The sequence below is a fragment of the Brassica napus genome, chromosome C9 (assembly GCF_020379485.1).
Source record: "Brassica napus cultivar Da-Ae chromosome C9, Da-Ae, whole genome shotgun sequence".
In the NCBI taxonomy this organism is placed as follows: Eukaryota; Viridiplantae; Streptophyta; class Magnoliopsida; order Brassicales; family Brassicaceae; genus Brassica; species Brassica napus.
In genome coordinates this window covers 49,081,223-49,096,967 of record NC_063452.1, presented here as the reverse complement: position 1 = coordinate 49,096,967, position 15,745 = coordinate 49,081,223, and the positions used below count along the sequence as shown (strand labels likewise).

The window sequence follows — 15,745 nt, the reverse complement described above, 5'->3', positions numbered from 1 at the left end:
CTATTGTATGTTTCTTGATAATGGTTTGATCTCTTGGAAATCAAAGAAACAGCAAACTGTTTCACATTCATCCGCAGAATCTGAGTATAGAGCGATGGAGTATGGTTCTCGAGAGGTCGTTTGGTTAAGGAATCTCTTAACTGATTTACAGTCACCTCAGCATGGACCAGTCCCTTTCTTCTGTGACTCTACTGCAGCCATTCACATTGCGACCAACCCAGTCTTTCATGAGCGAACAAAACATATCGAGCTGGATTGTCATCAAGTTCGGGAACGTGTTCTTTTTGGTTTCATCAAGCTCCTTCATGTTCGAACAAACAATCAGGTTGCAGACATCTTTACAAAAGCTCTATTCTCTCCACAGTTCTATACCTTGGTTGGCAAGTTGGCATTGAAGTATATCTATCTGTCATCTTGAGGGAGAATATTAGAATACATGTTGGTTTAGTATGGTTAAGTGTTGTAAACCAAGATGTAATGCTTACTATATAAACTCATGTATCGTCTTTGTAAAGCTCTAACAGAAATAATAGAAAGTTTGTTAGATCACTTTCTTCTTCGTTCATCAACTCTAAGAACTCCTAATAACTACAAACTAAAGAGATTACATAATGTTCATATATGGGAGGATAAAAAAGAATGTTCAAGAAATTTTCTTGAGTTTATTAGGCATCATCGTGTAAGTAGCTCTTTTGGGTTTATGAATGGGTTTAGGAACTAGTTCTTCTTCAACATGGTCGTCGTCTACATGTTCCTCATCGTCATCATCACCATCTTGATCAGTTGTCCAGATCATCTTCTGCTGATAGTATCTAAAGGCTACGAATAACATGAATGCTGCCCAGACACGAGCAACGACGGATGAGAGATTCCAAACGAGGGTGAAGAGTGCCAAAGCCACTGCCTTTTTGTGGTTGCACGATTCCCATGCGTCCCTGAATCTCCTCACCCAAAAATTCCCTAACATGTGCATAACATGTTTGATTAGATTGTCTTAACGCAAGATGTAACAGAAACAATAGGAGTTTTAATTACCGTAAGCAGAGAAATGTGTTGAGTAGGAGATGAAGATTTTAGGTACTGTGAATGCTCCAAGGAAGCCTGTTCTCACACACAAACAAGCACTCACATGTCACAATGCAACTTTCTAAATCAAGTAACCTTAAGGGGTAGAAGCAAAATTACCAAATTTGGCAAGGTTCCAAAGAGTGATAGAAGAGCCACACCTCGCCAAGACGAACAACACCACTCCCATCTGCACATCACCCTCTCATCATTTATCTACTTTTTGTTAAAGTCAACGGAGGGAGGAACTTAGAGAAGAGGGGACTAAACCTTGAGTGTGGTGGAAGGATCGCCAGAGAAAAGGGCTCTGAGTTGAAGCAGAGACTCGTTGAGGTAAGGCATTACTACTCCGAGCATCCTCTTCACATCTTCTTCTCTCACCCCAACTCCTTTATGCCTCTCTTCCTCGTCCACTACTCCCCTGCGCTCATTCATATATGTATTCTCTCAGCCGAGTTTCAAACCCAAACATGCAAAGTGGCAAGGAGAGATAGGTATCTATGTATCATTTACCTGCGGATCACAGCTTTGAATACGAACATGACGCCAAGGTAGATGAGTCCCATATACGCTACCACTGATATGAAGCTGCACAAATGTATTTTTCACATTATTCTTCTGCCGCTTAAACCATCATGTGTTTATTTCCTTAATAATCCAGTGGGGCAAAAACCTGAAGTGGAGATCATTGGCGTATGAAGAAGAGACAATGAGGAATGTTCCGAGGCCGAACACAAGTGCCGACCTTGATGCATCTCTCCACATCACAAGATCCACTGTTTCATTTCATTCAAACCTATTGTGATTAAAAACTCTGTTTTTCTACCGATCATATTGAATCAAAGGTTATAATAGATGGGATTATGCATACCAAAAAAAAAAAAAATAATAAAAAAAACTTACCGAGACTCTGTAATTTGCTCTGCGAATGAGTAAAGTTCTCTTCTTTCTCAGCAAATGTACCTAGAAACAGTTGTCAGAAACAGAGGATCATGGGAAACAGAGTAGGAAAGCACTGAGATTAGGATTAAGAACCTGTGCTTGGTGGGACAGTATAAACGGAAGCTGCCCTTTTTATCACCGGCGGCGGAATTTTACGGACGGCGGAGGGAGATGAAGCTACTCTGTTGTGAGATTGACTGTACTTTTTAATCTCAACATCAACAACTCTGTTTTTGCTATCCTCCTTGGGGGCATTCATCTCTTTTACATCAACACTCTTCTTCTCCACTTCTTTCTCCTCCTCCTCTTCTTCTTCCTCGTGATCGCCACTGTCAATCTGCTCATCTTCCTTCGAATCAGCGAAGACGGCTATCTCCTGACAGACATCGAGATCTTTGACTTTCTCCTCTGTGATCTGCTTCTTTTCGTCAACGGTCTCCTCTGTTTTTAAATCTACATCCTCTGTTTTCTCATTAGTTTTCTCCGAGCTCTGAGCTGGCAATGAGCTCACTTTCCTCAACGCAACTGTATCTAACTCACCGGACTTTACGATCGCCTTACAAAGCTCCGATCGGATCTTCTTAACCCGACCCGGAGTCTTCTCACCTCCTTCTACGGAATCAGATCTCGCCTTCTTCACCGCCACCGACAAAGTCAAACTCTTATCACTTGACTCGCTAGAGATCGATCTCCTCGGCGTCATCGGAGGAGTAGTACCAATGGACCTCCTCGGCGTCGTCACCGCAGGAGGAGTAGCACCAATCGATCTCGGCCTCGCGAGCTTCACATCTGTCTTCCATGCGGGTCGCTTTCCGTTAACCCCCTCCTTTAAGCTCATCTGCTTGTTACAATTCTTGTCTCCTCCGTCGACAGCTTGGAGATGAGTGGCCTTGACGATGGCGTTATTAACACTAGCTTCGTCGTCGCTCTGCATTCTCGCTTCCCAAACAGAGCCTGCAGCTACAACGGCTCCTCCAACGCCAATTCTTCTTGTTCTGCTGTTTGGGTCCATGCTCTGTCCTTTTTAAGTCACCGTCTTACCGGTGATTGAGTTGAAGTTGTGTGGGGTAGAGAGTAAAGTGGTAATGATAATGAGCCTTGAAGCTGAAGGAAGAAAAAAAATGGAGGTTGTTGGATGGATACACCGAAGTCAGATAATTGAATTTCATCTAACTTACTTCTCACTGAGGGGACATATCTTTTTGTGTCATGAATCCTGAGACTGTAGGTAGATCAACCTAAAAGACTTTGCATGTGGTTTAGTACTGCAAAGATGCTGCTTAGACATAATCATTAAGGTTTATGATCACAATCTCCACTTTTCTTTTTTCTTTTTCTAACAGCTTAAAAAAATTTAAACATTTTTTCTTTTGCCTTATTTCACTTCCTTTATCATAATGTTTACGTTATCCATCAATCAACATGTGTCGTGTAAACAGATGAATTGATTCCTCTTCCTCTTATCTATTTATTTGGGGTCTTCTTCTTTAAGCACAAGATTCGAGTATCAAGATTTTGATTAACTATAGAAATTGCAGGCAATGATAGAAGCAATGGGCTTAGACTTTAGACGTAATACTGCATACAAGAGCATTTCCAACCCATCTCTATAATAGAAATCTCTAAAATAGAGAAAAAAATAGAGATTGTGTTTTTGCTCCAATGTGTTCATCTATAATAGAGTAATGCTATATTTGCCTCCATAAATAGAGGAAATCTATTTTTTTCTCTTTTTTTTTTTTTTTTTAGAGATTTCTATTATAGAGGTCGGTCGGAGATGGTCTAAAGATCCATCCTTAATTCACCTAAACAGCACTTTAAAGAATAGCTGTTGGATTGATTAGGTTCTGACTTTTTAATTTCCATCAACTAAAACAAGAAGAATATTTATGGCATTTGATTCTTGTCTCATTCATTTCAGGCAATTTAATACTACTACATACAAACACAGAGCTGTATATCCAATTTAAACGAGATCGGATTTAAGAAAGGATGTCATTTTGGGGATAGTCAAATTAAAACCATTTTCTTTTTAACAAACGTTGAGTGTGTGGAATGAGAATGAACAAATAAATCCAATGTAACGGCTTGTTTTTATTCGGATAGTTCCTTTTTTCTTTTTAAAAAGCTGTCACCAGATCGGTGAAATGAGAGTACCACCGACAACTTTTTCTATGACGAAAAAGCTCATTATATAAATTAACCGATATGTACAAGAAAAAAAAACACAACCGATAGTATTTATTTTGTATCAACATATACAACTGGTAGTTTTATTAGATAGATAGATTTGCAAGCATACATATATAGTACATTTGTATTAAACACTCGATTACCATGAGATCCATGCTTGTATATCTTGGATGAACTACTCAACCTAATAAGTAAAACTAATTAACACCTATAGCAAATCTCGGTCTCCGTAAGACAAGTGCCAAGTTGCAACTGCGTGCATTCGCATGTGTTTAATCTTACTAATTAATTTGTTACATGGTACTATATTATATTAATCAAAAGTTAAGACTCCAATTAATTTTGGAATCGAATCGGGGTAGCTTACACGGCACGTGGTCGAGTGGGAGAGCACGTGACTCATGGCACTTTTCCCTATGCACTGTCCGCTCTCTTATGTCTGCATGATGCATGCAACTTCTTTCTCTCTTTACATTTTATTTCTCTGTATAAAAATACGTTAAGACCATGATTAATCCGGGGTTTTTAGAGTGGAGTTCTTAGCAGAATAACCCGTCTATTAACTTTTAACTAAAAGAGCTAAGAACCAGTTCTTAAATAAGAGTTTTAAGAGCCGGTTCTTAATTTTTTTAGTTAAAAGTTAAGAGACAATTCTTATATTTCGTTAAGAACTCTACTATAAGAACCCCTAATAATCATGCTCGACATTAGACATTAGACATTAGACATTAGACATTAGTAGGGTTTAAGAATTTCTTGTTAGCCCCAATTACCGTGGCAACAATTTGTCGCAACAAGCCAGCATATAATATTTTTAAATTAAAACTGGCTGACTGCGATTGACATATACCTAAACCTAGGCCTGGAATTTTTATTCGAAATCTGAATTCGATCCGGATCCGATCTGAAAATCTGGATATCCGAGGGACCGAATCCGGATAGTAAAATTTTGGATCCGTCAAAGCTGGATCCGGATCCGGATATCTTAATTTTTTGGTCCGGATATCCGGATCCGTAAGTTTTATTAATAAATATTTCAAAAATAGTAATATCTATATATAAAAATTAATTTTATTTAATATATTTTCATTTTTATAATAGTATATATAAATTTTAGGTAAATTTTGTAATATTATACATAGAAATAATTAAAAAATTATATATTTTTTTATTTTAAAATTATTGTTCATATTTTATAGGGCAAATCTCCAAAATAGCACATTTCTAAGTTTATGTCACAAAAATAGCCCTCAAAAACTAAAATGGCCAAAATAGCATTTTATCTTTTGAAAAATTTAAATTCTTTTTATTTTTCAAAATTTGAAATCTTATCCCAAAATCCTAGTCCCCAACTCTAAACTGTAAAACCTAAACTCTAAACCCTAAACCCTAAACTATAAACCTTAAACCCTAAATCATAAACCCCACCCCTTAACTCTAAACCATAAACCATAAATCCTACCCCTAAACTCTAAACTCTAAACCCTAAACCCTAAACCCTAAACCCTAAATCCTAAACCCCACCCCTTAACTCTAAACCCTAATGTCTAATTAATTTACCATTGGGGTATAAGTGTATATTTATCTCTTTTGATAAAACATTAAGTGCTATTTTGGTCATTTTTATTTTTAGAGGCTATATTTGTGACGAAAACTTTTTAGTGCTATCCTAGTCATTTTCTCTATTTTATATATATTAATATTATTTTTTATTTATTTTAAGAATCCAAATCCGGATCCGGATATTAGAAGGATATCCGACATCCGGATATCCGACATCCGGATATCGGATATCCGGATATCCGAGAACTCCGGATCCCGGATATCCGAGAACTCCGGATCCCGGATATCCGAGAACTCCGGATCCGGATAAGGATATTAAAATTATGGATCCGTCGGACAAGGATCCGGATCCGGATACCTTAAAATTGTCCGGATACCTGGTCCGTCCTTAGACCTAGACTAAACCCAATATACACACAGTAGTCTTAAAATTTTCACTAACTATATTAAAATTCAAACAAATAAGCAATAACGAATATGACTCAGTACCCAATATGCGTATCTTATGGGGATTGGGATATTGAATTCCTCCCAGTTCACAATCTTAAATACATTTAATACGCGAACGTACTTTGAAGTCTTCACCGACTCGACTCGGGATCCTTACACATGTTTTACCAATTAGCTCCAAAAATATCTATTAATTTAATTTTGAGGAGAAATAAAATCCATAATTGATATGTACCTACCAAACCCCACGAGAATGCTAATAGACTACAACCGATTAGTTCCCATGCAATTCCTCCTATTTTTTAACTTTTCTTTCACTCTCTTTTGTTTTTCTAAACTGACAAGCATGTCAAAAAGAAAGTATTAGTAGAAGAAAACTGTAAAAGCTTATTTTAAAATTTATCTTCCGACAAAAGTTTGCATATTTTCTGCAATAAATATACGTTTACTGATTGGTTTATCAGTGTTCAACTTTGTGTTAGTATTGGGCTTACTCATAAAAAGGCTCAATCTCAAAACCAAAACCCAAATTTCAGATTAATGGGCATTTGATTTAGGCTTGTTAGTGAGCAAAACCTAATTTAACGTCCACGCTATACCCTAATAACAAAACTGTTAGTTTCCCGGCTAATAATCCGGCGCCGTGTGGACCAAATTAACCGAAACAGAAGAGCTCTCTGGTTCCTCTGTCTTGTACGAGTAAAAATTATAAATACCGAAAATAAAAACAAAATTAAGTGGTCGAAAAATGTCGGGATGGGTGTTTGCTAGGGTTTAGTAGTGTCCCTGCAGCTGCTCCCACTCTTTCTCTCTTTTCGAAGATTAGCCGCAAAAGCTATCTTCTCTCTTTCACACAGCCTTTCCTCACAAAAACCGTGTCTTTTGCCTTTCCTCTGGATTCCGTGAATGGAGATCCAGACGGGTCAAGACGGATCTCGCGCCGCCGTTTCGTCCTCTTCCGCCTCCGCCGTTTTCAGAAAGATCGAGTTCCACCTCGCGAGGAAACCCTTCAACGGCTTCTCTAATCGCGGCTCCGATTTCAAGATGGAGACTTTGAATCCCTCCTCCTCATCTAACACTAACAACAGAGCGTTCTCGTCACCCTCCGTTAAGAAGGTGGACAGTCCCGATTCGTTGGATCGGGAGCTTACTTTCACCAAAACCATCCGCAAAATCGTGAGTTGCTTCTCTGTGGAAAAAAAAAATGTTATCTTTATTATGGGTTTTGTTGATATGTTTGGACGGGTGTCTTTGTAGGGTGCTGGTTTGGAGAATCTCGGGAACACATGTTATCTCAACTCGGTGTTGCAATGTTTGACGTACACTGAGCCTTTGGCTGCTTATCTGCAAGACGTCGCGCATGAGCAACGCTGTAAGTGGTGGTTTGCTTGTAAATGCTAAGTCTCTTTGTTCAGTCGCTGATACAGTGTTTATATGTAATCGTTTTGCGTAGGCCGTGTGGCGGGGTTTTGTGCTTTATGTGCAATGCAGAGACATGTCAGGACTGCTCTTCAATCTACTGGCAGAAGCTTAGCACCTAAGTATTTGGTCTCTAACCTGCGATGTATGCTTCTCAGACCTTATATTATTGTGCCAGTTTCGGCTTTTTTATTAATCAGACTAACGAGGACTCTCAAATGGTTAATTAGGCGTATCCCAAAACTTCAGGAAATGTAGGCAGGAAGATGCACATGAGTACATGATCAATTTGCTGGAGTGTATGCACAAGTGTTGTCTGCCTTCTGGTGTACCTAGTGAATCCTCTGATGCTTACAGGAGTAGCTTGGTACATCAAATTTTTGGTGGTAGCCTCCGTAGTCAGGTAAAGTTGCTATTTTTTTTTATTAGCATTATTAAATGGCCTCTGCCTTCTCTAAATATTTTATTTATTTCAGGTGAAATGTGCACAATGTTCCCATTGCTCCGACAAGTTTGATCCATTTCTTGACCTGAGCCTAGACATTTCGAGGGCAGATTCATTGCAGAGAGCGCTTTTACGTTTCACTGCTGTTGAGCTCTTAGATAATGGTTCAAAGGTTTACCAATGTGAAAGATGCAGGCAGAAGGTTAAGGCTATAAAACAGCTTACTGTTTTCAAAGCACCCTCTGTTTTGACTGTACATCTCAAACGGTTTGAACCTCATAGATCCGAAAAAATCGACAAGAAAGTCGAGTTTCCCTCTGCGATCGACATGAAACCTTTCGTCAGTGGTCCATATGTAAGTAGACTTACTCTTGTGCTCTATATTCCGTTGGAGTTTTTTTTAGATATTCTTGTTAATGTATCTTTTTAATCCTTGACCTTCATGATTATAACATTACAGTAACTTGTGTTGAGCAGGAAGGTAATTTGAAGTACACTCTATATGGTGTGTTAGTTCATTATGGTGGAAGTATCCATTCTGGTCACTACTACTGCTTTGTTCGCACTTCAAGTGGCATGTGGTATTCCCTTGATGATAACGAGGTAAGCAGCAGCAGCAGCAGCATTCAACGTTCTTGGTTTGCATAACTTATAGTAAGTTTCTCTTTGCATTGTTGCTGTAGGTTATCCAAGCTAGTGAGAAGACTGTGTTCAACCAGAAGGCGTATATGCTTTTCTATGTTCGCGATAGACAAAATACAGCCCCAAAGAATCCAGTTACCGTGGCTAAGAAAGAAACTTCCAAAGAGAGCGTCGCCGTAAACAGAGCTTCTTTGATTGTATCTTCTAACAGAAATGATCAAGTTAATGGTTCAACAGTCATCAAAGCATGTAGTTTAAACGCTCCTGTTGCCAACGGTACTGCACCCTTGAGAGCGTGTGATAATGGCTCGCCTGCTTGCTTGACCCCAAAAGATGCGAATGCGAAAGATCCCCCAAGCAGTGTGGAGGGGAAAGAGATCCTGGAGGGGAAAAATGGTACAGCACCTGTGAAATCAAGTGATCAAGGTGCTCCTGCTGTCTTAACTCAAAAAGATAAAGATAATCAGAAAGATTCCATGAGCAGTGTGGAGGCAAAAGAGAACCTTAAGATGGAAAATAGTTCAGCACCACCCTCGGAATCACGTGATCAAGGTGCTCCTGCTGTCCTGACCCAAAAAGAGTTGAGCGTTGTTGCTGCCAATGTTACATCACCCTTGAGGCCATGTGAACAAGGTGATCCTGCTGTCTTGACTCCAAAAGATTTAAATGCCAAAGAGACTCAGACAAATCCCCCAAGCAGTGTGGAGAGAAAAGAGAACCTTGAGAGACCCTGTGATGTAGGTGCTCCAGTAGTCTTAACTCAGAAAGATTTAATTAATAACAAGAAGGAAGAGTCACTTCCACAGGCTAATGGGGAAGGATCTTTGGTAAAGGAGGACTCAACGGCTGCATGCACAATGATACCAGGAAAGGCTTCTCCTCTCCTGGATGGCAGCACAAACACTCAAATTCTTGTGAATTTGCCTACTTCTGTGGCTAAAGCTGAAAATAGCGTTGACGAGAAGAACTCTGCTAATAATTTGAACGAGTCTGACACTTCACTTAAGGTGAGTGTATAGTTATACTTTCACGAGTTTGAATTTTGTTCGTATGGCCTCGTTTAATGGGATTGAGTTTTTCTAACTTGCCTTTCGCTTCTCTCCAGGTTAAAAATGATAATTCACCTATGGAAGAAGCTGTTCTTGATAATCAGACTTTGGTACATCAGTCGGATGAATCGGCAACAGAATCAATAAAGCAAACTTCTGCTGAGAAGACTCTCACCACACAAAGAAAGACTCGCAAGCGTAACATGAAAACCCTACGGGTGGGGTTATCATCTTTCAAGCTGGCACTTGGCGTTCGCAAAAAAAGGGGAAGATCAAGAACCTTAGCTGTTAAGGGTACTTCGGAGTCCAAGAAAAGAGCTACAGATCTAGAACGTTCCACTCCACTGATAACTAGCAAAGCTGCTTCTGGCTCTGCTTGCTGCTTGCATGGGAAGGGTAAAAGTGTCAGTGTCGATAATGAAAGGACAAGGACTAGTAATGGGAATATGCTGCTTGCCTCTCCAATCGTAGAGCTGAAGGAGAGAACTAATCAAAATGGTGCCGTTCTTGCGTCAGACCAACAACAACCGTTGAGGAGTTCGGACTTGTCTGAAGCAAGCCAAAACGCCAAAAGAAAGAGAGACAATTCAAAAGAAGAACAAATATTGTTACAGAAAGAACAGGTGACCATTCTCACGAGGGGTTTGCCAGAGACAGTTGGTAAGTTTTCTGTTTTCTTATCTTTAATCCTTGCCTCTAATTGCTAATGATAACGAACTTTATCCAGGTAGGAGATAACACTAGCATTCTCCAACTCTGATTTTATTTTTTTGAGAACTGATAACAATCAAACAGTTAACCTTAGTCTATGTATTTGTGTTTGATGGGCTTAAGTCTTAATAACTGTTGCAGTTGCGAAATGGGACGAGGAAGTTTCAGCTTCTAAGAAGACGGGAAAGAGTGAAGGCACGAGAATTGGATATGTAGCAGATGAATGGTGAGCTTTATATTTTGAGTTATTTGCGTTGGGGTTGTTGGTTATATATTATTGGGCAGTTGGTTTACAAACAAATGGTCTTTTGTATTGTGGCAGGGATGAAGAATATGACAGAGGGAAGAAAAAGAAGATAAGGATCAAAGAGGAGATGTATGTAGGGCCGAACCCGTTCCAGGCGTTTGCATCGAAGAAACAACAAACGGATACAAAGAAGAAATGGACACAAGGCAGGAATACTGCAAAGACAGGCTTCCGGATATGATCAAGGGACCAGTCCATCATCTATAAAAGAGTATGTAATCCACGTGTTGCTCTATTTGGCTTACAGTAATGTTAACAAAAGAGGTAAAGAAAGATCTATAGAGAGACATTAGAGAGTGTTTGTGATCTCTTTTTTTCTCTTTCAGTTTTGTTCTATTTCTGATAAACAAAGACAGATCCATCCCCTGGTTTTGGAGTAAGATTAGCTGTTTCTTTTAACTTGTCTCATGTAATGCTATCTCCTCTACAGGTAGTTTATACATGTATTAATATTTACCCACGAGATTAATAATTTTTGCTGTAACATTACAATCGTGTCGGTAATAGTGAGATTTAGATTTCATATATTTGATAGATTAAACGCTGAGACCGTGATATTTGACGATGAACTTTAACCAGGGTGACGTTAAATCAGACCACCATGCGTCTTGCAAGCTACTCTGTTGCTTCTCGTACAAAACTGTAGCTTGTCTTGGTCATTCAGCTGCCAAAGTGTTCACTGGATGGTTTAGTTTCCACATTAGTTAGTCATCATACATGTGAACTGAGCATGTGTTTCACTTTCTTAGTACTACATATTTTTAACCCTGAAAAGGCGTTTGGTGGAGGATGTTCGAGTCTGTGACTGCATCGCCCTTAATCTTTAACCAAAGGGCCGCAACTCATGAAGCAGCCTTGCAGGCAAAATAAAGCTTACGAATAGAGATGACTGACCATTGTATTGTGAAAACTTGTAGTTATACTCTTTTCAGGCACCATGTCCAACAGTGGATCTATCTGGAATCATTTGCAGGTTGCTTTAACATAGATGGAGTATCAATTACCACAATTAACTAGATGTGGACTTATCTTGAGCGTCAATCAGCTGGCCAAGCTAAGGGTACGAGAGAAACAAAAATTGAAGTCATGATTATCAACTGGCTAGTGGAACAAAAACGCGTTTCATTTGTGGTATCAGCTATAAGCTAAACGATGCCTCTCTTTTTTTTTTCTGATGGGTTCAACATGCAAAGAAGAAAGTCTACTTTCAACTACCAAATTGGGAAACCACTTGCACGCACACTAAACAAGTTTTTTTTTTAAAAAAACAGACATCATCATTTATCAACCACAAACTCTGCAGGACAGAAGCTTTCAGCATATCCAGGCCTCCAAATGACAGTCCATGGATCATACCAAACGGAAATGGCACCTGCAATGAAAGCAGATGAGATGGGAAAGAGTTAGCAATTCATCAGTTGAGACAGAGAAACGACTACTTTCCCTTCCCCTGTTGTGAAATAGAAATTTATCAGAATGTACGTACCCCAATAGACCTCTGCCTTGCCATACCCTCGGGGTGACAGATAAATCTAGTTTCGCACCTTGCCTTATAACTCCCACAGAAACTGCTTGTCCCTGGTTAGCTTGAGCTTCAGCGGCAAGCCTAGGCAACAGATTGTCACCACCTTCCACGTTGCCAAATTTAACAACCTGATCTCCAAGCTGCAACCCATCCTCCGCTGCTGGAGATGACTCGGTTATCTCGTCAACCATGGCAAAGGGAATACTAGTATCCATGGCAGGGGAAGTAACAGTGAAGCCGGATGTCTGCGATAAGGAAGCCACTTCACCAGACAAACTTCTTTCTTGTGGACCTGCATAATCATTTTGTATTCATTCATAAAACTCCACACCCAAGCATATGGGTTTCAAAGTATGGGCAGGCATTTGATAGTCAAAGTGACGGAACCAAAGATTGAAACATGAAGCTTGGAGCTCAATGTCCAGGTCATACCCGAAGCTCTGGAGGTAGGCCTCCTCACTGAATGAAGAATTTGAATGTTCACATTGATCTTGTCCGTTATCTCGCTGTGCTCATTTCGTAACTCTGTAGGTAAAGAAACTATCTCAGAGAAAGAAACCAACTCAATGTGAAGGAAAGAATCAAACACTAACACACTTGGTTCACTGGAGAAGCTACACATCCACTCTATGGCAAATAATGATATTAAAAAATCAATCTTGGTTCATCTCTTACTCACACAAACCCTAATCTAAGTAAAAAAAAAAACCTAACTTTGGACAACAAAGAGAAGAGAAACTCACCAGCAAGACGAAGGCGCTGAGCTCTAACCGCCGGAATGTCGATATCTTCCCGAGGGAACCCCTGTCGATGTCATAAACGATAAAAAGAATCAAAAGGGGGGAGGGATGATAAGCAGATCGATTAGAGTTACCTCCGAGTCGACGAGATTGCCGGAGAGACCAGGACCACCGGGATTGCAGAGACGTTCTACGATCGAGTTCATTTCCGTCTCCATGGCAGCTCTCTTATCCATCAGAGCCATCGTCTCCGCTTTCAGATTCGCGCCACCCATACCTTCCCTCCGATTGATCTTCCACCGAATCCAAACTTTCTTTAGCGACGGAGCATCATGTATTCTATGGGCTTTAAAAAGCCCATCAGGTTCTTAGAGTTTAGTCTAAAACCCATTCTTTAACTCCCAGTTACATCCTTACCGTCCATTTGTTCCATCCAACGGCCGCACCCGCCTTGTTTCTGGTTCTTTATCCCACATCACCCAAAATCTATCTCTATCTTCTATCTTCTATCTTCTATATATATAAAAGAATGTTTTACATCAGAAAGTCGTGTGTTCTGGTGGTACCACGTGTCCCATTCGATGAAACTCAGCGTTTCATTTATTCCACTATAACATTTCGTTTGGGCTTTTGGTTACACGGGTTCTAGAATGAAGCTTTGAAAAGCCCAACTTGATAATATGTTAGGCCTTTTCGTTGATGGCAAGGTTAAGTCTTTTCGACTAATTCGTTATTGCTTACTTTCACCTTAGTTTCTTAAGTAATCTACATTTTCTTATCGCCACCATCCATCAACGCTTTAATACTTTCAAAAACCTTGATTCATAAGAAAGCTGAGAGCTTGACTATTACATTAGCATCGATTGTGATTTACAAACAATGATTTCTTAACTGTTGTGTTGGGGTTTTCTAAGGATGAAATTAGATGGACGTTTATCAGTTTATGTTATTCTAAAGATGTTTTCAAAGCACATAATCTAATTCTACAGATTGTGATGAGTATAACTAAAACACGTTGATGGTTTTTCCTACCGATGAATTGCTTGCTTTCGGCTTCTTTTGTTTCTTTATATAATGTTACAGAGCATTAAAGTTTTTTCTTTTGTTTTCTTTGTTTTCAAACAGGATGTTGTGGTTAAATGGAGATCAAAGCTATTCGCAAGTGCACTTCTTGCTTCTCGGCACAACTGGATCCTAACCTTTGTACTTAAGTTAGACAATACGCAATGCATGCGTTTCTAGAATATATCTGATAGAAGTATTTGAATGCAGATGCTAACTTTGGAAATACTGAAAATGTAGATTAATTGTGCAGGTGTTGAAAACAGAAGAGAAAACCACCAACCAGTTTCACATACTCGATGATTATTAGAAGACTTTACACTGCCTGGAAATCAAAGTGGGACATGGCTTCTGAAGATATAAGTAAATTCCAGTTCAAATCACTCGCAAGTTACAATATTATTACTAAAATTATTTATGCAGCGTCAAAGATTTGTTCAGGGCATTGAGTTATTTAAAAGAGATGATATCTCAAAAGTTGAGTCATTAAGATTGGGGTAAAATTCGTGCTTCGGTAAAAGGATGTACATGAGCATGGTTGGTTAGACCCTTTGAAGTTATGCAGACTTACTGAAAGAGTTTAGAGTATTTGTCGATAATCGTGGATCTAAGAGATTATGCCATCCTTGCACAAATTGGCCGGATACTTGAGATATACCCCTGATGAACCAAAACTTGACAAATCCTTCTTATGAACCAAAACGTGACCATCAGAAAAGAAACTAGTGAAATGAAGATGCTAAGCATTAAAGTTACAAAGCTTTTTGTTAATTATGACAAAAACTTAACACTTTTCTTCACTGTTGTATTTACCCTCTTCTATGAGCTAATAGGTCATCACTGCGATAAACACACTCTAGAAATCATCAATGTAAATGTAAGAAAAAAGTGTTATCTTTAGGATATTCTAAACCGAGTGTACAAAAACCAAGATAGAGTTTCTGCAACAATCCGTATATATGTTTTTTGGTAAAAAATATGTAATATATATATATATATATATATATTAGTATCCCTGTTCGGGAACGCACTAGGCGCTAGTCGGACGGTCAGGTTAGACCTAGCGCCTAAAGAGAAAATCGGAGATTAATCGGAAATTATGCGGGACAGAATTTTTAGATTGTTTACTATGTTATAAAACATGTTAATCTTTAATTGTGTATAACATTAATACATTTTCATGTTTAAGATTGTATAAAACACACAAATAGAATATATAAATTTAATATAGTGTAATTTTCATTAAAATTATAAATATAAATGGTATTTATAAAATTTTAGATCAAATAAATAAATAAATAAAAATATTATTAAAAATAAAAAATAATTAAAAAATAGAGTAAGGGATACTCTAGCCGGCTATGTGGTCATTTTATAACAGCGATTAGTACTATAGTTTCAAAAAGCGAATCTTATTACGTTAGCTTTTTCTCTTCCACTATCTGACTTTTCTATAAATAAAGTCGTGAGATTTATATTTGAACCTCCATTCTCATAGGTCTATTTTCAACGGACCCAGTGTTAAACTTTGAATGGTTAATAACTTTACAGACGACAAAAAAAAAAAAAACTTTACCGACGACAATGGAACACAAGAAATAAAATAGAGACGTTTCTTCTCAAGAGTCTCCA

General features: G+C 38.7%; 3 protein-coding genes across 3 annotated transcripts; 1 reads left to right on the top strand and 2 right to left on the bottom strand.

The window, feature by feature from the left end:
* Nucleotides 1–463: 463 nt before the first annotated feature.
* LOC106425992 (reticulon-like protein B21) lies at nucleotides 464–3,362 on the bottom strand. The gene is made up of 9 exons (XM_013866709.3): nucleotides 3,186–3,362; nucleotides 2,101–3,111; nucleotides 1,969–2,028; nucleotides 1,739–1,841; nucleotides 1,579–1,653; nucleotides 1,336–1,486; nucleotides 1,186–1,255; nucleotides 1,036–1,101; nucleotides 464–960 (listed from the first exon to the last, which is right to left on the bottom strand). The coding sequence occupies exons 2-9, from the start codon at nucleotides 3,017–3,019 to the stop codon at nucleotides 644–646; spliced, it is 1,761 nt and encodes a 586-aa protein (XP_013722163.2). The 5' UTR covers nucleotides 3,020–3,111; nucleotides 3,186–3,362; the 3' UTR covers nucleotides 464–643.
* Nucleotides 3,363–6,935: 3,573 nt separating this feature from the next.
* Nucleotides 6,936–11,272, top strand: LOC106426074 (ubiquitin carboxyl-terminal hydrolase 23). Its single transcript, XM_048768840.1, has 10 exons — nucleotides 6,936–7,389; nucleotides 7,471–7,585; nucleotides 7,667–7,777; nucleotides 7,863–8,035; nucleotides 8,109–8,432; nucleotides 8,555–8,680; nucleotides 8,761–9,726; nucleotides 9,825–10,428; nucleotides 10,621–10,705; nucleotides 10,802–11,272. The coding sequence occupies exons 1-10, from the start codon at nucleotides 7,120–7,122 to the stop codon at nucleotides 10,965–10,967; spliced, it is 2,940 nt and encodes a 979-aa protein (XP_048624797.1). The 5' UTR covers nucleotides 6,936–7,119; the 3' UTR covers nucleotides 10,968–11,272.
* A 655-nt stretch (nucleotides 11,273–11,927) lies between these two features.
* LOC106426075 (26S proteasome non-ATPase regulatory subunit 9) lies at nucleotides 11,928–13,417 on the bottom strand. The gene is made up of 5 exons (XM_013866787.3): nucleotides 13,186–13,417; nucleotides 13,055–13,115; nucleotides 12,744–12,836; nucleotides 12,273–12,603; nucleotides 11,928–12,158 (listed from the first exon to the last, which is right to left on the bottom strand). The coding sequence occupies exons 1-5, from the start codon at nucleotides 13,324–13,326 to the stop codon at nucleotides 12,137–12,139; spliced, it is 648 nt and encodes a 215-aa protein (XP_013722241.1). The 5' UTR covers nucleotides 13,327–13,417; the 3' UTR covers nucleotides 11,928–12,136.
* Nucleotides 13,418–15,745: the final 2,328 nt, after the last annotated feature.

Coding starts and splice junctions, on each gene's coding strand:
- LOC106426075 (XM_013866787.3), bottom strand. CDS start 13,326: ATGGGTGGCGCGAATCTGAAAGCGGAGACGATGGCTCTGATGGATAAG. Junction 12,837..13,054: donor TCAGCGCCTTCGTCTTGCTG/GTGAGTTTCTCT, acceptor CTTTACCTACAG/AGTTACGAAATGAGCACAGC. Junction 12,159..12,272: donor CAAGGCAGAGGTCTATTGGG/GTACGTACATTC, acceptor CTTTCATTGCAG/GTGCCATTTCCGTTTGGTAT.
- LOC106426074 (XM_048768840.1), top strand. CDS start 7,120: ATGGAGATCCAGACGGGTCAAGACGGATCTCGCGCCGCCGTTTCGTCC. Junction 7,778..7,862: donor TTTGGTCTCTAACCTGCGAT/GTATGCTTCTCA, acceptor ATGGTTAATTAG/GCGTATCCCAAAACTTCAGG. Junction 10,429..10,620: donor GGGTTTGCCAGAGACAGTTG/GTAAGTTTTCTG, acceptor TAACTGTTGCAG/TTGCGAAATGGGACGAGGAA.
- LOC106425992 (XM_013866709.3), bottom strand. CDS start 3,019: ATGGACCCAAACAGCAGAACAAGAAGAATTGGCGTTGGAGGAGCCGTT. Junction 1,654..1,738: donor GCCAATGATCTCCACTTCAG/GTTTTTGCCCCA, acceptor ACATTTGTGCAG/CTTCATATCAGTGGTAGCGT. Junction 1,256..1,335: donor ATCCTTCCACCACACTCAAG/GTTTAGTCCCCT, acceptor GGTGATGTGCAG/ATGGGAGTGGTGTTGTTCGT.